At 44.2% G+C, this 18,075-nt stretch overlaps 1 protein-coding gene across 5 annotated transcripts in view; it reads right to left on the reverse strand.

Annotated features, from left to right (window-relative positions):
* Positions 1-14,229: 14,229 nt before the first annotated feature.
* Positions 14,230-18,075, reverse strand: part of stard13a (StAR-related lipid transfer (START) domain containing 13a) — a 155,585-nt gene continuing 151,739 nt past the window's right edge. For all 5 annotated transcript variants that reach the window (XM_037547337.1, XM_037547341.1, XM_037547340.1 and 2 more), the window contains one exon: positions 14,230-15,788. In XM_037547337.1, the coding sequence (XP_037403234.1) occupies positions 15,671-15,788 (118 nt within the window). In that variant the 3' untranslated portion in view covers positions 14,230-15,670. The remainder of the gene's footprint in view (positions 15,789-18,075) is intronic.

Raw genomic sequence — 18,075 nt, forward strand, 5'->3', positions numbered from 1 at the left:
GTGTATAAAGCCGAGCCCCTCGGCCTGCAGACGGCTTCTACAGACATTAGTGAAAGAATGGGTCGCTCTCAGGAGCTCAGAGAATTCCAGCGTGGTGCCGTGATCGGACGCCACCTGTGCAGCAAGTCCAGTCGTGAAATTTCCTCACTACTAAATATTCCACAGTCCACTGTCAGTGGGATTATAACAAAGTGGAAGCGATTGGGAACGACAGCAACTCAGCCACGAAGTGGTCGGCCACGTAAAATGACAGAGCGGTCAGCGGATGCTGAGGGGCATAGTGCGCAGAGGTCACCGACTTTCTGCAGAGTCAATCACTACAGACCTCCAAACTTCATGTGGCCTTCAGATCAGCTCAAGAACAGCGTAGAGAGCTTCATGGAATGGGTTTCCATGGCCGAGCAGCTGCATCCAAGCCTTACATCACCAAGCGCAATGCAAAGCGTGGAATGCAGTGGTGTAAAGCGCCGCCACTGGACTCTAGAACAGTGGAGACGAGTTCTCTGGAGTGACCAATCACGCTTCTCTGTCTGGGAATCCGATGGACGGGTTTGGTGCGGAAGAACTGGACTGGCCTGCACAGAGTCCTGACTTCAACACGATAGAACTCCTTTGGGATGAATTAGAGCGGAGACTGTGAGCCAGGCCTTCTCGTCCAGTATCTGACCTCACAAATGTGCTTCTGGAAGAACGGTCAAAAATTCCCATAAACACTCCTAACCCTTGTGGAAAGCCTTCCCAGAAGAGCTGAAGCTGTTATAGCTGCAAAGGGTGAGCCGACATCATATTAAACCCTATGGATTAAGAATGGGACGTCACGCAAAGAGAGCTTTACAGGCAATGCACATGGGTCACTGAGTGTTCATGGTTCTGTATAGAACGACTGTCTTTACTAAAGAACCTTCTTTTTTAAGAACCTTGAAGAGCTATAGTTTTTAAGAATGGGGACTGTAGTTAAAGAAAATTGCGATTTGAAAATTAAACTGCAATTTTAATGTAAAACCAATTAATCCTTCAGCCCTACAGACCTGCATGCATTCCATATTGATCTAATCTGATCTATGCTAGTTTATGCTGGTCTATGCTGGTTTATACTGGTCTAGTGCTAGTTTAGCTGGTTGCCCTGCATGGTCAGGCTGGCTGACCAGCATACCAGCAACTATAACACAACATATTGCTGTTGTCAGAACAAAACCTTGTATCTCAAAAATGGTAACTTTACAGAAGAAGGAAAAAACCTACTTTACTTTTAATGCAAATCAATGGAACCAGAATTTTTTCTAAGACATTTTGGGCCATTTCTGGAGGTCCATTAATCATGAAATTTACAAGCAACGTAAAGGGCAACAGGTGTTTGTAAAATATGTCAAAAACTGAAAGATGTTGAAAATGCTCATCTGTGCTGTTTTTTTCTGGCAGGGTATTTATTACTCAAAACTGCCACAAGTCTTCTGAGTTTTATAGGTAAAGTTAATGAGGATAAAACTGAAAAAACACCATGAATGGATTAAAATAAATGGATTAAAACACAGACAGCACATATGTAAACAGTACGTTTCTCTAGAACAGAGCGTTTCACACCAAACCGCTCTGAATCTTTGGAAAATCTGTTATGTTCCCCTTCGCAGGGATAATTCAAGAATAGCCTTTTCATTGTGCTTTTACACATACTGGTTAAATCCAATATATATGCGGGAATGCGGGAATCTCGACTGCATAAGTTCTGGTAGAGGGGGACTGCAATTGCGCTGTCCCCTGTTTTTTGGCTGGAGGTTAGGGAACCGGACCTGTGACCAGAACCCTGTTGCCAGTTTGATCCCCATAGCCGACAGCACATGACTGAGGTGTCCTTGAGCAAGACACCTAACCCCCAACTGCTCCCCGGGCGCTGCGGATAGGGCTGCCCACCGCTCCGGGCAAGTGTGTTCACTGCCCCTAGTGTGTGTATGTTCACTAGTGTGTATGTGGTTTCACTGCATGGATGGGTTAAAACGCGGAGATGAAATGTCCCCATTGTGGGATTAATAAGGGACACTCAATCTTGATCTTATTCACCAATTCAATCCAGTAAAAATGGTAATCTCGGTCCATTCAACTAATTACAGGCAGCACGGGTCATAATTCTGTATGTCCTGAGAAAAGAATAGAAAAGCAACTCCAGCATTTTAGTACTACAAATCAAGCAGAGAGCCAGCAGTGGAGAGAAGGACATTCAAACTGGAAGGTCAAGGCTTATTGAATCTATAATGGGACAAAAAAGGTTGCCAAACTTTGCTAAATTTATAGAGATATCTCCGAGTAGCGTACCTTGTTCTTTCAAGTCTAGGGAAGGACGAAATATCCCATCCCAATATGTGAAAGTGGGAAGATTATGCTTTTTTTTACTTGAGCAAAATTAGGCCTCTAACAACCAATGTCACAGAGGCTTCTGTGGCAAGAGTGGGGATCTAAAGTGGGTGGATTTATGCACAGAGTCTCAATTATTTAGCTTCTCCAAAAACCAAAGTCATTAACTGAAACAGTGGTAAAATTCACAGGAGAAAGGAAGACAAATAACAGGCTTTTCCACAGCCGTTATCCAAAAGCAGAAGTCTGGGCCACGAAGAACACTGGGGTACAGCACACAAATAAATGCTAAGCGTAGGAAGAAACTACACAAGGCACCACAAAAACGAACGCCAATTAAGGCCCATATGCAGTGACATGCAGAGGTTTGGGCACCCCTGGTCAGTTTGTGTTACTGTGAAGAGCAAAGTGAGTAAAAGACAACCTTATTTCTGAAAGGCATGAAACAAAAGGTGCTACTTTTCTTTATTATTTTAAGCAACATTACTTTTTCATTTCCATCTTGTACATTTTCAAGGCAACAAAAAAGGAAAAGAGCCCGAAGCAAACGTTTGAGCATCCTGCATGGTCAGTACTTAGTAACACCCTCTAAACACTGTGTAACCAGCTTGTAGTCTTTCAGGTCTTGTTTGCAAGAATTTGTGCCCATTCTTCCTCGCAAAGGCTTCCGGTTCTGGACTGTCTTGCCTGTACAGCTCTTTCGAAGTCTGTCCACAGATTTTCGATGACGTTTAGGTCGGGGGACTGAGAGGGCCATGGCAAAACCTTCAGCTTGCGCCTCTTGAGGTAGTCTGTTGTGGATTTTGAGGTGTGTTTAGGGTCATTATCATGTCATCCTCTTTCCATCCTTCAGCTTTTTTACAGACTGTGTGATGTTTACTTCCAGAATTCGCTGCTATTTGATTGAATTATTTGACTTTTTTCCTCTACCAGTAAAATATTCGCTGTGCCCTTGCCTGCAACCTAAACGGATATCATGATCAATCCATTTTCCGTTTCCAAAATGCATCCGGCTTGTTTAGGTGTTTCTTTGGAAGACGCAGGAAAGGTTTTCTTCTGATGACTCTTTCATGACAGTCATATGTGTGCATGTGTCGATGCACAGTAATACAGTGCACCACCACTACAGAGTCTGCTCAACAATCCTGAAGGTCTTTTGCAATCAAATGGGTATTTTGATTTGCCTTTCAAGGTGTCCTACAATCCTTCCAGACCTCCACCATTTCTGTTTACGGCCTAGACTACAAACTGAGGAAGTGGCTACCTGTAAACACGACGCTGTCTTCTTATAGCCGCTCATGCTTTATGCACAGAGTGCTAGGCAGCTGCTTAGAGGAGCCCAAGGATGCTGATCGCTGGGACAAGCTTTGACGAGTCAGACGATGTGTCCTAATTGAGGAACTGGATCCTTGGAAGGACACAGTCTATGAAGATGTGTCCCACGAAGGCTGTTTGGACCTGCGAAGGTTGAACCGAAATGAGATGGTCTGCTCTACGGTGGAGTTTCAGATTCAGATTCCTTTATTGATCCCAGGGGGAAATTGCAGGGGGAAGTTCCGGCTTACGTCACAGCACTGCTGTTCCCACCCTCACCGCTGCGCCACGAAACGCTGCTCCTGTCAAGCTCTCTTAAAGTTCTTTAAAGATGGAGACTTTTTTTAGGTGACCAATAATCGATCAATAAATTTATAGACAAAAATTATCCAATGAATTTGTCTTCGCACTGGAAGTCAAGAGCACACAAAGTTCACAGTGATGAGCTGAATAATGAATGTTGTATAAAAAATATCACCACAATCTAAACAATTATTGACTAGAACCACAAACTGTGTTCATGTAACTCTCCAATGACTTTCCAATGAACAGTGATGATGGGACTATTTTGAACATGGCAAAACAATTAATTAATCAGAAAATAGTTAATAATAATTACATATAGGAAAATTACAATTAGGATAATAATAATTACAATTAGGAGGAAGGAGAAGAGAAAGAACACGGTGATGAAAGGAAAACTGGTGTGGTTGGTTAGTGTAGTGGGTAACACCTCTGCCTTCTACACTGTAGACTGGGGTTCAATCCCCACCTGGGCAAACACCCTACACTATACCAATAAGAGTCCTTGGGCAAGACTCCCAACACCGCCTTCACCTACCTTTATAAAAATGCTCAAATTGTAAGTCGCTCTGGAGAAGAGCGTCAGCCCAATGCCGTAAATGGAAAAATGTAAATAAAACTAAAACCACAACCAGTGGCACGTTTATACTCCAGGGGTCACATTACAGAAACTTCCTATCTGTAGTTCAGATCTAAAAGGTCAAGATAAGATTTTTCAAATTCACATCACAGAAGCAAATCTGATCTGGATTTAGGAATCTTCTCCAGTTAGGAAATCAAAGTTGACAATCAAGTCGTGTCTGTTACCTAGCAACCAACCTTACACACATCGGAAACTTAAACACCTAATCAAGCCAGTTAGCCAGGCAGCTAACCTTGCTGCTGTTACCGATGTAAAAATGTCAAACAAACCTAAAGCGCGATAAACTGAGAGCCAACCTCTTGTTTTCCAAACTGTAAGGCAAATTATTCAGTAACTGCATGAAATAAATCGACTTTCAGTAGAAAAACAAACTGAGTTCAGCTTCTTTTATTATAAGGGTTTAAAATGACGTCATCGTCTATTAGACTGGAGAGAAGAGCTACAGCCTCACACGACGCCCAGCTTCTGAATGGAGCTTATGGAGTATGAACGTTATGAAGAACATGAACAAGTGCGTTTTGGACCCACCGGTGGTCCCACGGAGTTTGAGTTATGAAAAACCCCCTGCTGTTTATCAGAGACTCGCCGCCCCAGAGTTTCAGTCTCCATTTCCCAAACGCTTTAGCCAAGCGCGCTAACGTTCCTCCTCCTAATGAACAGACACGCGTTCAGCTCCGCCTCCTCATTATTCACCACCATCACTGTAATATTTCATCATCAACATTAACACAGGAAGGTGATCATAGGGGCGGTGGAGGTCGAGTCGGCAGCGCCTGGGGTTTTAAACGCTGTTAGAAAAAACACGCCGTTGCGCTGGTTATAGTGAACTGAGCTGCCTGACACTGCATAAAACAATAGAAACAGACGGTCAAACAGAAGTTAAGATGCTCTGGGAGTTCATCTTAAGTTAGGACAGGATTTAAGAGGTCCAGTTAGGATGTTTGTGTGATGCTGTTTTCTAATCTGGAGTCAATGATGAGATTATGAAGGTAGGAGCCGTTATTCTGTAGTAGCTTCTGTCCTCAAGACTCAGGACGTTTCTGTAACACGGCCTCAGATGAGCACGGAGATGTAGTTTAATAACTGCTGCCGGTCAGGAAATATCCTGTGCGTCCTTCTTAGTTCAAGAGCACCTCATTGAAAAGCACTGCGCTCTGGAAGGGTTTACAAACAGACCCGACTCGAGTCCCAACTGTTAGTATTTTCAGACTCAGGATGTCAGAAAAGCTGCAGTCGCGTCTGCTAATGTTTATAAAAACAGAACATGAGGAGAGAGGAAGAACAGAGCGGTAGCCACGGCAACGGTATGTTTCCCCCCTCTCTTTCTCCTGGGCTATGCATTAGGCATTAAGCACATCTCTATGAAATGATGCTCTTACTGAAGTGCAGGGAGGATGAGCGCTGATGGAGTTCTAACAGCTCTCTCTGCTGCACTGGACACAGCGTTCGGACTGACCTCGGTGCTCTCACGACTGCTCAGAAACCTGCTGCACCTACTGGACCTTGAGCCGTGGAGGGAACCCAGTATATTAACCGGAATTGGAGCATGACGTTCCTAAATGGATCTGGTGACCATTTATTTGGGGCCAAGCCTTTGACCGACTCCTGCTGTGCTGCAAGGCCTCACCTGCGCCCCTTCAACCTCCTAATAAGACTCAGAATCTTGGCTGGAGAACATCATCATCTCCTCTTCTATGGACTGCTGGGCTCCTATAAATACATATCTAGATCCCAGGCTGTCTGCTGTTCTCTATCTGAGGCGACACGTCTGAGCGTCCGTCGTGCTGGAGAGGTCAAGATCCGCTCGTGAGCAGATTCACTCGTATTGAGAGACGAAGAGTCTCAGGATTAAATCAGCCACGACTTCCTTACTACTCCACCCATTTACACCACATCTGTTCAGTTATAATCCTCAGACTCGGATTAATCCAGACTCTCTTTAATAACTGACCGCGGTCATTAGCCGGCCGGTCCAGCAGGAAAGTATTCGGTCCGCACCTGATGTTAAAAACCCGAGCTTAGTGTGAGAAACAGAAACACACACATCAGCAAATCCATCAGTGAGTGAATCACTTCTGATATTAATACACAGAAAAATACAATAAACCCCCAAAACACGGCGAGAAGGACGGAGAGGAAGTCGGCCTCCTGTTCGCCAGATTCTCGTCGGAGTTTTCCCGTTCCACCTTAAATGGAGCATCGGCCAGCTTCTAGTTTGGGTTGCAGTGTCAGGCACCAGAAAGTGACTACTGCACCATTTAAGGTGGAACAAGAAAATTCCGACAAGAAGCTGGCTGATGCACCATTTAAGGCGGAACGGGAAAATTCGATCAAGAACTTGGCTAATGCACCACTTAAGGTGGAATGGTAAAATTCGAATAAGAAACTGGCTGATGCACCATTTAAGGTGGAACTGGAAAATTCTAACAAGAAGCTGGCTAATGCACCATTTATTAATTAAGAAATTCATTATCTCTACAGGATGCAGAAAAGCTAGTTCATGCATTTATCACTTCAAGGCTAGATTATTGTAATGCCCTGCTGTCTGGATGTCACAGCAAAAGCCTTAACAAGCTTCAGCTAGTCCAGAACGCTGCAGCCAGAGTCCTCACAAGAACTAGGAAGTTTGACCATATTAGTCCAGTTTTATCAGCCCTGCACTGGTTACCAGTTAAATTTCGCATTGATTATAAAATTCTATTACTGACTTATAAAGCTCTAAACGGGCTCGCCCCTCAGTACCTGAGTGAGCTCCTCTCCTACTATGAACCATCACGCCTACTTAGATCACAAGGTGCTGGCTTACTACTGGTACCTAGACCTAATAAAGCTCCATCAGGGGGCGGAGCTTCTCATACAGAGCCCCCCAGCTCTGGAATAATCTTCCTGTTAATGTTCGGGACTCAGACTCAGCCTCAGTCTTTAAGTCTAGGCTAAAAACTTATTTGTACAGTCAAGCATTTGGTGATTAGTCTTCCCTGTCAGGTCTGGACCTGCTGGAGTCTCTGCTGCTCTGTTTTACTGTAATCTGTGGTCAGCCACTCTTTACAGTACTAACTCTGTTTTTTCTTCTCCTTTCTCTGCCGAGCTGATCAGCTGCCCATCCTGTGCGCCTGATGCTGTTGCCTCTACTGCCTTGATTGGTGCCGCTGCTCACCAGCCTTCTGGACCGGTTTGACCACCACTGAGCTTCTTGCTGTACAGCGCTGTGCAGCCCTCACCCTCAGATCTTCTCTTTCCCCACTTTACTATAAAACTTCATACTAATAATGTTTGCTGTCCGGTGTCGACCAGAGGAGGATGGGTTCCCCTTCTGAGTCTTGGTTCCTCTCAAGGTTTCTTCCTCTTTTAGGGAGTTTTTCCTTGCCACCGTCGCCGCTGGCGACGCTCATGGGGGCTCGGACCCGGATTTTCTTTCTTCTTTTCTCTTCTCTCTGTAACACTGATTGTTCTGTAAAGCTGCTTTGTGACAACACCTGCTGTAAAAAGCGCTATATAAATAAATTTTGCTTGCTTGCTTGATTTAAGGTGGAATGGTAAAATTCGAATAAGAAACTGGCTGATGCACCATTTAAGGTGGAACTGGAAAATTCTAACAAGAAGCTGGCTAATGCACCATTTAAGGTTGAACGGGAAAATTCTAACAAGAAGCTGGCTAATGCACCATTATAAGGTGGAACAGGAAAATTCTAACAAGAAGCTGGCTAATGCACCATTTAAGGTGGAACAGGAAAATTTGAACAAGAAGCCGGCTGCTGCACCATTTAAGGTGGAACGGGAAAATTTGATCAAGAAGTTGGCTAATGCACCACTTAAGGTGGAATGGTAAAATTCGAATAAGAAACTGGCTGATGCACCATTTAAGGTGGAACTGGAAAATTCTAACAAGAAGCTGGCTAATGCACCATTTAAGGTGGAATGGTAAAATTCGAATAAGAAACTGACTGATGCACCATTTAAGGTGGAACTGGAAAATTCTAACAAGAAGCTGGCTAATGCACCATTTAAGGTTGAACTGGAAAATTCTAACAAGAAGCTGGCTAATGCACCATTTAAGGTGGAACGGGAAAATTTGATCAAGAAGCTGGCAAATAAGAAGATGACTTCAGTTTTGCGTAAGAAGGTGTTAACATTAATCTATTATGAATATCTACTCGGATTAAGTAATGCTATAATTTACCGACCTGCAAAGGTACAACCATCACTGTAAATAAAAACTACTAAATAAAATTAAGATTCCCTGAATAGACTATTCAATGAAATGTCATTTTCACCATATCAACCCAGAGAGCGAGCATATATCAGTCTGCTGGCTTGATTTAATATTGGTGGTCCACCCTCGGACCACCAACATTACTGTCTTGCATACAAGCTCTATACTTTTTAATCTCCTCAAAGAGATTTTAAATGCGCAGTGACTTATTTCAGAAATTAAACTTAAACAAATATTACAACTAAGAGAAAAAATAATAACCAGGCCTGATGTAAAATGATTTTATAGATTAAAATTATTTACTAAACTAATTTACAACATAAAGAAACAAAAGACACTGCTGTAGTTTAGAACGAGTTTGGTGTGGGCGCTCCTTGACTGGCCTGCACAGAGTCCTGACCTCAAACCCATAGAACATCTTTGGGATGAATTAGAGCGGAGACTGCGAGCCAGGCCTTCTCGTCCAGCGATATATTTCACTATATATATATATATAAATATATATATATATATATATATATATATATATATATATATACACACACACACACACATACACCCACACACACACACACAGAGAAAAACAAAGACACACTCACTCATACACGCTCATGCACACATGCACAAACACTCCCTCACACAGACAGACACACCCACGCAGACACACTGCTGTCAATAATTCAGGCTTTTAATCTTTTATTTATTAATGACTTTCTTTGGGCAGATTAGAGCTGAGTGCAGAGGCTTTGGAGGGTCTTTCCTCCTCACAGCCAATCACTTTACAGAACATACCTCCATGCACAGCCTAGCCTGTGTGTGTGTGTGTGTGTGTGTGTGTGTGTGTGTGGCAGTGTGTGAAAAGGCACTAATGGAAACTGTGAGTGAGAGTGTGTGTGTTAGATATGTCTGTTCCTGCACAGCAATGAGGTAAGGGTGTTAACTACAGGGCAATTAGTTACACACACACACACCATCTGATTAACATGCTCTCTGCCCCTGAGTGACCCCGGCATCTCACCCTCTGACTGTACACATATGTGTGACATTAAATCACCACAGGATGCTCCTTTAGATGACTCTGCTGCTCAGCAGGGCTTTCAGAATCTATTCTGTATGTTCTGATATCCAGGCTTTTCTCCGTCGGCTGTAAAATAAACAAATACACATTTTCAGTCTTAAACTGAACCGCGTCATCAGAGCAGCGTAACCCAGAGCTCATTACGGAGAGAACCTGCAGATCTCGTCCAGGACTCTCAAACGCTAGAGGGCGCTCCTGAGTGAGTCTCAAATGATCAAATGGGTTGATATGGAGCCTTTGAGTAAAATCAAAGTTTATAAATGCTTAAACAATCTTAATGTAAAAGAATGCAAACATTTCCTGAACAGCATAAAACACTTTAACACCGCTGTTATATTTAAGAGCTTTTAAACTCGAGTTATAAGAGCTTAAAACGGAGCCTCGTGTATGTTCATGACGTCAGAGAGCGCGAACAGCCAATGAGCTGCTCCGCTCACCAATCATCCCGCTCTAGCAGTAAAGCCCCGCCCACTGCTGCCCGAACCCCATTTACTGTAGGCGAGATTTCTTTGTTTTTTAGTGAAATCCCTCCTTCTACTGTCTAAAACTAAAGGAAAGTTCTAGTTCAGTGATTAGAGACTATTTTAACTGCTCATTTTTAGCCGTTGAGCTCCATTTCACTCAATTCGCTCGCGGGCGCCCTCTGCTGTTCAGCAGGCCTGTTTTTGATATAACGGGGGAAATAGGAAGCGGCCAGACTCCTCATAAACCGGCTCTGGTCCCCACAGCAGTTTAATCATACTTTGGTGTAATGTCCTTAAAACAAGTCAAAATGAGGCTCAGTGTTGTGTGTGGCCTCCACGTGCCTGTATGACCTCCCTACAACGCCTGGGCAGCTCCTGATGAGGTGGTGGATGGTCTTCTGAGGGATCTCCTCCCAGACCTGGACTAAAGCATCCGCCAACTCCTGGACAGTCTGTGGTGCAACGTGGCGTTGGTGGATGGAGCGAGACATGATTTCCCAGATGTGCTCAATCGGATTCAGGTCTGGGGAACGGGCGGGCCGGTCCATAGCTTCAATGCCTTCATCTTGCAGGAACTGCTGACACACTCCAGCCACATGAGGTCTAGCATTGTCCTGCATTAGGAGGAACCCAGGGCCAACCGCACCAGCATATGGTCTCACAAGGGGTCTGAGGATCTCATCTCGGTACCTAATGGTGGTCAGGCTACGTCTGGCGGGCACATGGAGGGCTGTGTGGCCCTCCAAAGAAATGCCACCCCACACCATTACTGACCCACTGCCAAACCGGTCATGCTGAAGGACGTTGCAGGCAGCAGATCGCTCTCCACGGCGTCTCCAGACTCTGTCACGTCTGTCACATCTGCTCAGTGTGAACCTGCTTTCATCTGTGAAGATCACAGGGCGCCAGTGGCCAATTTGCCAATCCTGGTGTTCTCTGGCAAATGCCAAGCGTCCTGCACGGTGTTGGGCTGTGAGCACAACCCCCATCTGTGGACGTCGGGCCCTCATACCATCCTCATGGAGTCGGTTTCTAACCGTTTGTGCAGACACAGGCACATTTGTGGCCTGCTGGAGGTCATTCTGAAGGGCTCTGGCAGCTCCTCCTGTTCCTCCTTGCTCAAAGGCAGAGGTAGTGGTCCTGTTGCTGGGTTGTTGCCCTCCTACGGCCTCCTCCACGTCTCCTGGTGTACTGGCCTGTCTCCTGGTAGCGCCTCCAGCCTCTGGACACTACGCTGATAGACACAGCAAACCTTCTTGCCACAGCTCACATTGACGTGCCATCCTGGATGAGCTGCACTACCTGAGCCACATGTGTGGGTTGTAGAGTCCGTCTCCTGTTACCACGAGTGTGAAAGACCACCAACATTCAAAAGTGACCAAAACATCAGCCAGAAAGCAGAAAGGTACTGAGAAGTGGTCTGTGGTCCCACCTGCAGAACCACTCCTTTACTGAGTGTGTCTTGCTAATCGCCAGTAATTTCCACCTGTTGTCTGTTCCATTTACACAGCAGCTGTGAAATTGTCAGTCAGTGTTGCTTCCTAAGTGGACAGTTTGATTTCACAGAAGTTTGATTTACTTGGAGTTACATTGTGTTGTAAGTGTTCCCTTTATTTTTTGAGCAGTGTGTATATATATATATATATATATATATTGCTTGTGAACAAATTCATTTGTATTGAGGACGAAGCTAAAATCAGCTTCCAATTCGGCAGCTTCTTGTTCACGTTTTCCCATTCAAATGCTGCAGTAGTCACTTTCTGGTGCTTGAAGCGGCACCATTTAAGGTGGAACGGGGAAATTTGAACAAAACCCTGGTGAATAAGAAGCTTCGTGTAAGAAGGTGGTAACGTTAATCTGTTATGAATATCTACACAGATTAATTAATGCTGTAACTACAAGCTTTAACCATCACTGTAAATAAATAACTACTACATGAAGTTTAGACCCTGAATAGACGATTAAATGAAATAAGATTAAAATAAAACCAGAGGAGAAACAACCACATCAGCAGGTTCTCTGAGCTTCACCAACCACATCAGCAGGTTCTCTGAGCTTCACCAACCACATCAGCAGGTTCTCTGAGCTTCACCAACCACGTCAGCAGGTTCTCTGAGCTTCACCAACCACATCAGCAGGTTCTCTGAGCTTCACCAACCACATCAGCAGGTTCTCTGAGCTTCACCAACCACATCAGCAGGTTCTCTGAGCTTCACCAACCACATCAGCAGGTTCTCTGAGCTTCACCAACCGCACGACCACATCTACACAAACACCACACAGACAATAAACACCACACAGACGATAAACACCACACAGACAATAAACACCACACACACACACACAATAAACACCACACACACACAATAAACACCACACACACACACACACACACACACAATAAACACCACACACACAATAAACACCACACACACACAATAAACACCACACACACACACACACACACAATAAACACCACACGCACAATAAACACCACACAGACGATAAACACCACACACACACACACACACAGTGGGTTTGTGGCTCTCACTGATGCCCCCTTGCTGATGTATGAGGAGAAGAGAGACAGAGAGAAGGACACTCCACTGACTCACTTTAGCCTAATGAAGATTTACCGCCGGCTCTGAATGTCCTCTGTACCGTCCAGCCCTGTTTGCTCGGACTTATTACTCCAATAGAGGGTTGATCAATAGCTCCGCTCCAGCGTGGCGTCGCAGGCTAAGCAGGTGTCGCTGTTTTTCAAAACATAAACTCTTCTCTGACCTTTGCGTTGCTGGCCACCGTTCAGGTGTGATGCTTTACTGGTCAAGTCCCGAAAAGGTGGTCCAATCTCTAGAGTGCCTCAACACTGCCATCTAGTGGACAAGAGCGAGATTGCAGTGCAGGTCTCAGCTCAGGGGGCAAAATGAGTGTATTTGCCCTGAACTGCCAAATGCAGAGAGCTGGCGCCAGTGGAGAAAGATGTATTTTCATATTAAAAAGAGACACTAGGGATGAAAGATGAATCGTTTTTATATCAAAATCCCAATTTTCAATTCGCAAGTGCTGCAATTACAGAACACACTTCTTCATGGTTCTTAAAAAGCTGGTTCTTTAGTAAAGACAGTCGTTCTATACAGAACCATGACCGCTCAGTGACCCATGGGCATGTGTGTAAAGTTCTCTGAGTGGTGAATCGGTTCTTCAGAGTGGAGAATGTGGTTCTGTACAGCATCAAAAAGGGTTCTGCTGTTGTTACTTTGGTGCTTGTTGATGTCGAGCTTATAACAGTAGAAGAACATTTTGGTCCTGTAGAGAACTCTCTTCAAAAAGGTTCTATATAGAACCACATACAACACGTTCTTCATCAATCTGAAGAACCGTTTCACCATGAAGAGAACTCTAATGCATAACAATGGGTTTCTGAGTCCTTATGGTTCTACACAGAACCACTGTCTGTGCTGAAGAACCCTTGAAGAGCCATCTTTATTCAGTGTGTACATCAGAAAAGACGTACACACACACACACACACACACAAGCACATAAACACATACAAACACACACACGAGCATATAAACACACACACACACACAAGCACATATACACACACAAACACACACACGAGCATATAAACACACACAAACACACAAGCACATAAACACATACACACACACAAATACACACATACACGCACACACACACACAAAAGCACAAACACACACAAGCACATAAACACACACACACGCAAACATACACACACAAGCACGTATACACACACAAACACACACACACACACACACACACACAAGCACATATACACACACACACACACACACACACACAAGAACAAAAGAGCCACCACTGCAGTGTATTCCAATGAGGTTTTATTCATTCTCCTTACAAAGCAACGTTGAGACCCTGTCCTCCGCTCTAGAGCTCTGAAACTAGTTTCTGGAGCCATGACGCTCGTCTCCACGGAGCTCACGTCAAACTCACACACGCTGTTCCCACTCGCTCAGCACTGGGGACGCATGGAGACACCAGCTTACGTTTTTGGTATTGCATTGTTTTTAACATTATTAATATGACATGAAAAAAACGTTATGAGCAGAAGAAGCAGGTAAATCTGCCTAAAAGCATCACTTATGTACAAAATATACTGTAAAATATGCATATATACACATATACACATGCAAATATGTACACTGACACAGTTTGTTCTAGATATACAGTGTTGTGTGTAAAAATGATTACAGATATGCTTCTTAGAAGCTGTGGAATGGATTAATGTCCTAGACATTGTATAGCATGACACTGACACAACAACAACAACAACAACAATAATAATAATAATAATAATAATAATAATAATAATAATCATTTCACTTCATGTTGCTTTAAATGTATGGCCATAATCTAATGTTTATTCTCATGTTATGCACACCTGGACTGAAAGTACGTCTATATAAACCTATGGGTGGCTCTCTGCGGCCCAGTCCCACTCAGGAAATCTAACGACTCGTGGTTGGTACTTGTATTGTCTCTGAAACTAACAGCCAGGTGGGAAGCGCAACAGCGAGTGGGGCCTAAACGCAACACCAAATGTGAAATGGACCGCTCTACAACAGCTGGGCTGAAGTGACGTCTTCATGAAAATATTGCTGTGTGCAGCGCTCGTCGAAGACCTCACGCCACGGCCCTCTTTAGCACTACCTGCAGGAGTTAGTACAGTACTGTCTGTGAACGCAGGCTCAAAGCACAGCTAAGAAGACTAGACTAGACCAGAAGGCCTTTTCACATCGACTGCTTCTTCACGCAAAGCTGAATGACCGCCGCAGAGCCTCTCTCACTTTCTCTCACCTTCATTTCCCAATTCTGCTCTACATCAAAACATCCACCAACCAGGGACGCTCTGGAACTGGCAGTGAAGTTTTGGAGTTTGGACTAACCAGATATACAACAAGCCAAGCACCCAAGTGACGGAACATACTGTACAACAAGTCGTGATGGTTAGAAATCGGGGCTGTACAGCATTAATGTTTCTGTATTCCGAAAGTATTCTGAGTCTGAGTATTGCTGCAAAAACGTCCCATCGTTCTCTTTAAGCTTCGTCCTACTTCACCCTCCGCAACTCTCTCCACTTACTATTCCCACCACTTTACACTTCGTTACAGTATCCAAAGTCCTCTGGTCCAACCATAGTCACGTTGGCGCTGGTCCAGCCCCTGATCTTTGGCCTAACTGTGGACTGTGGTCCCAAGTTTGACCCCACACCCTGATCCCCCCAAGCCCTTCTCCAAAGCCAGGCTTAGATTTTGGTCTCAGGGCCTTCGGCATCCAGCGGTTGGAAGGAGTTGCGAATGCGGGCCACTTCGGCAGCACACAGGTGACCAAAGGCTTTGTTATACCACTCAGGTGACTTTCCCCTGTAACACAACACACAAACAAGAACAATTAAGATCAAGAGACCCTTATTAGTCCCACAACGGGGAAATTTCACCTCCGCATTTAACCCATCCGTGAAGTGAAACACCACACACACACACTAGTGAGCACACTTGCCCGGAGCGGTGGGCAGCCCTATCCACAGCGCTCGGGGAGCAGTTGGGGGTTAGGTGTCTTGCTCAAGGACACCTCAGTCATGTACTGAGGTGTCCGGGGAATCGAACCGGCGACCTTCCGGTCACAAGGCTGGTTCCCTGACCTCCAGCCCACAACACTCAGCAATCAGCACACTCTGACAAAAAGTTTCAGGCTTTAAAAGCTGCTACTACTGATTTTAGCTACGTGATGCCCTTTTGACCATTTTTATAGGTTCGACTTTTTTCGGCTTTTTACGAGACTACAGTCGCTTCTCATTCTCCAGCTTATTGTTTGAATTTTCCTGTTCCACCTTAAATGGCGCCAGAATGTAACTGCGACACCTTTTAAGGTGGAACGGGAAAATTCACACAAGAGCTTCATAACTTCTTAGTGTTTGTCAGTTTCTCGCTGTTTCAGGAAACCAGCTGGAGTGACTATAAACACTAATAAGTCCATTCGTCTCCAGATTATCGATGTCCGTTTTAAATCTCTCTCTTTGCCGTTTCGTAGCTGCTAGCTGGGCGAGACTGTTGTCTGCGTTGCTATGGTGACCAGCCGTCTGCGCTGATCTTCAGGGTTAAAGGGTGAATCAGCAGTTCTACATTAACTCCAGCGTTTAAGACCATTTACTGTTAAACTGTGTTGAAGGATCAGCAGAGCTTTATTTTACTGTAGAGGAGGATTATTTTATTATTACCTGCTGATCTGATTCAGCTGTGGAGCCACGACAGGGCAGGAAACGAGCCGCATGTTGCTGACCGCTGGTGTTGTGTAATGTATAGTGACATAGCAGTGTAAGAAACCACAAAAGGACTATTTGATTTATTGTTGCTAACCTTTTTTTTTTTAGCTCTTTTAGTGTCACAACTCACTCTAAACATGCTGATCAACTACTTTTGGTGTAAAACTGTGTAAATTAGATGTTTTGCTAAACTATTCCTTTAAATCTAAGCTTAGCCTAGACAAATTAGCTGTGGTGGATGAAGCACGCAAACCAGGTACCTGAGTTAAAGTCGAGACCCCCAGGGTAAAATATTCCTCCAGTAAAAGTAGAAGTTCCTCCCTTTAGACTTCCACTGGAGTAAAAGTACTAAAGTATTTCCCTTCAAATGTACTTAAGTATAAAGTAAAAGTACTAAAAGAGTAATTCTGGCTCTGATGTCCTGTTATCATTTTTATAACCAGACTGGCTTCATGAACTCATTTCAGGTGAAAGTCCTCCAGCGTCTCTCTTGGTAAACCAGTCTTTTAATAGAACGTCATTAATTAGTGACGCTGACGTCTATTAAAATGATCAGAAGCATTGATGATTGGCGCTCTGGCTTTGCGCTTCTTTCGTTTTGACATGTTACGTTTTTATACACACAGAAACCAAAAGGAACGACAGATTTCTCAAAATGTAGGAGGAAAAAGTCGGATATTAGACTCTGAAATGTAGTGGAGTGAAAGGAAAAAGTCCAGAACGGAGAAACTTCAGTACAGATACACCAAAAATACTAAAGTACAGAAACCAATTACATTTACTCAGTTACTCAGTTACTCAGTTACTGTCCACCACTGGAAATTACTAATGACCTCTCTCAGGAGGCAGATCACAGACCACACTGAGATCCACACGGACTAATGTATTATGTGCTAAGAGTGCCCTCTGGTGGAAGCCCTCTGTATTTCTCTCTCACATGAGTTGAGGGTGGTTTATAGTTCTGCCTCTGCATGTCTGTGAACACACGTATTGTGTGTCTGCCAATATAAATGCATATGAAGTGAACATATATCCTCGGGGGCAGTATTTAAACTACAATGCATATAGAAAATTGCACATTTTTGCTCCTTTTCTCTCTCAAAGAATAAATACTCACTTCACTGCTTTGTCATAGGCTGAAAATGGGCTTAACACTTGCAGCGTTGCTCCTTTCCTGCCAGCCAATCGTAGAACTGCTCCATTTCAATTAGCATTAGTTCTGGTTTAGGCTGAGTATTGTGTGGGTCTTGCCCCGCCCCAGTGCTGCACGACAGCCAATCAGCAAAGATCAGCACTTTGTTTCTACACTCACTGTCCACTTCATCAGCTCCACTTACTGTATAGCTGCACTCTGTAGTTCTACAGTTACAGACTGTAGTCCATCTGTT

Source organism: Pygocentrus nattereri, chromosome 18 (genome assembly GCF_015220715.1).
Source record: "Pygocentrus nattereri isolate fPygNat1 chromosome 18, fPygNat1.pri, whole genome shotgun sequence".
Taxonomy (NCBI): domain Eukaryota; kingdom Metazoa; phylum Chordata; class Actinopteri; order Characiformes; family Serrasalmidae; genus Pygocentrus; species Pygocentrus nattereri.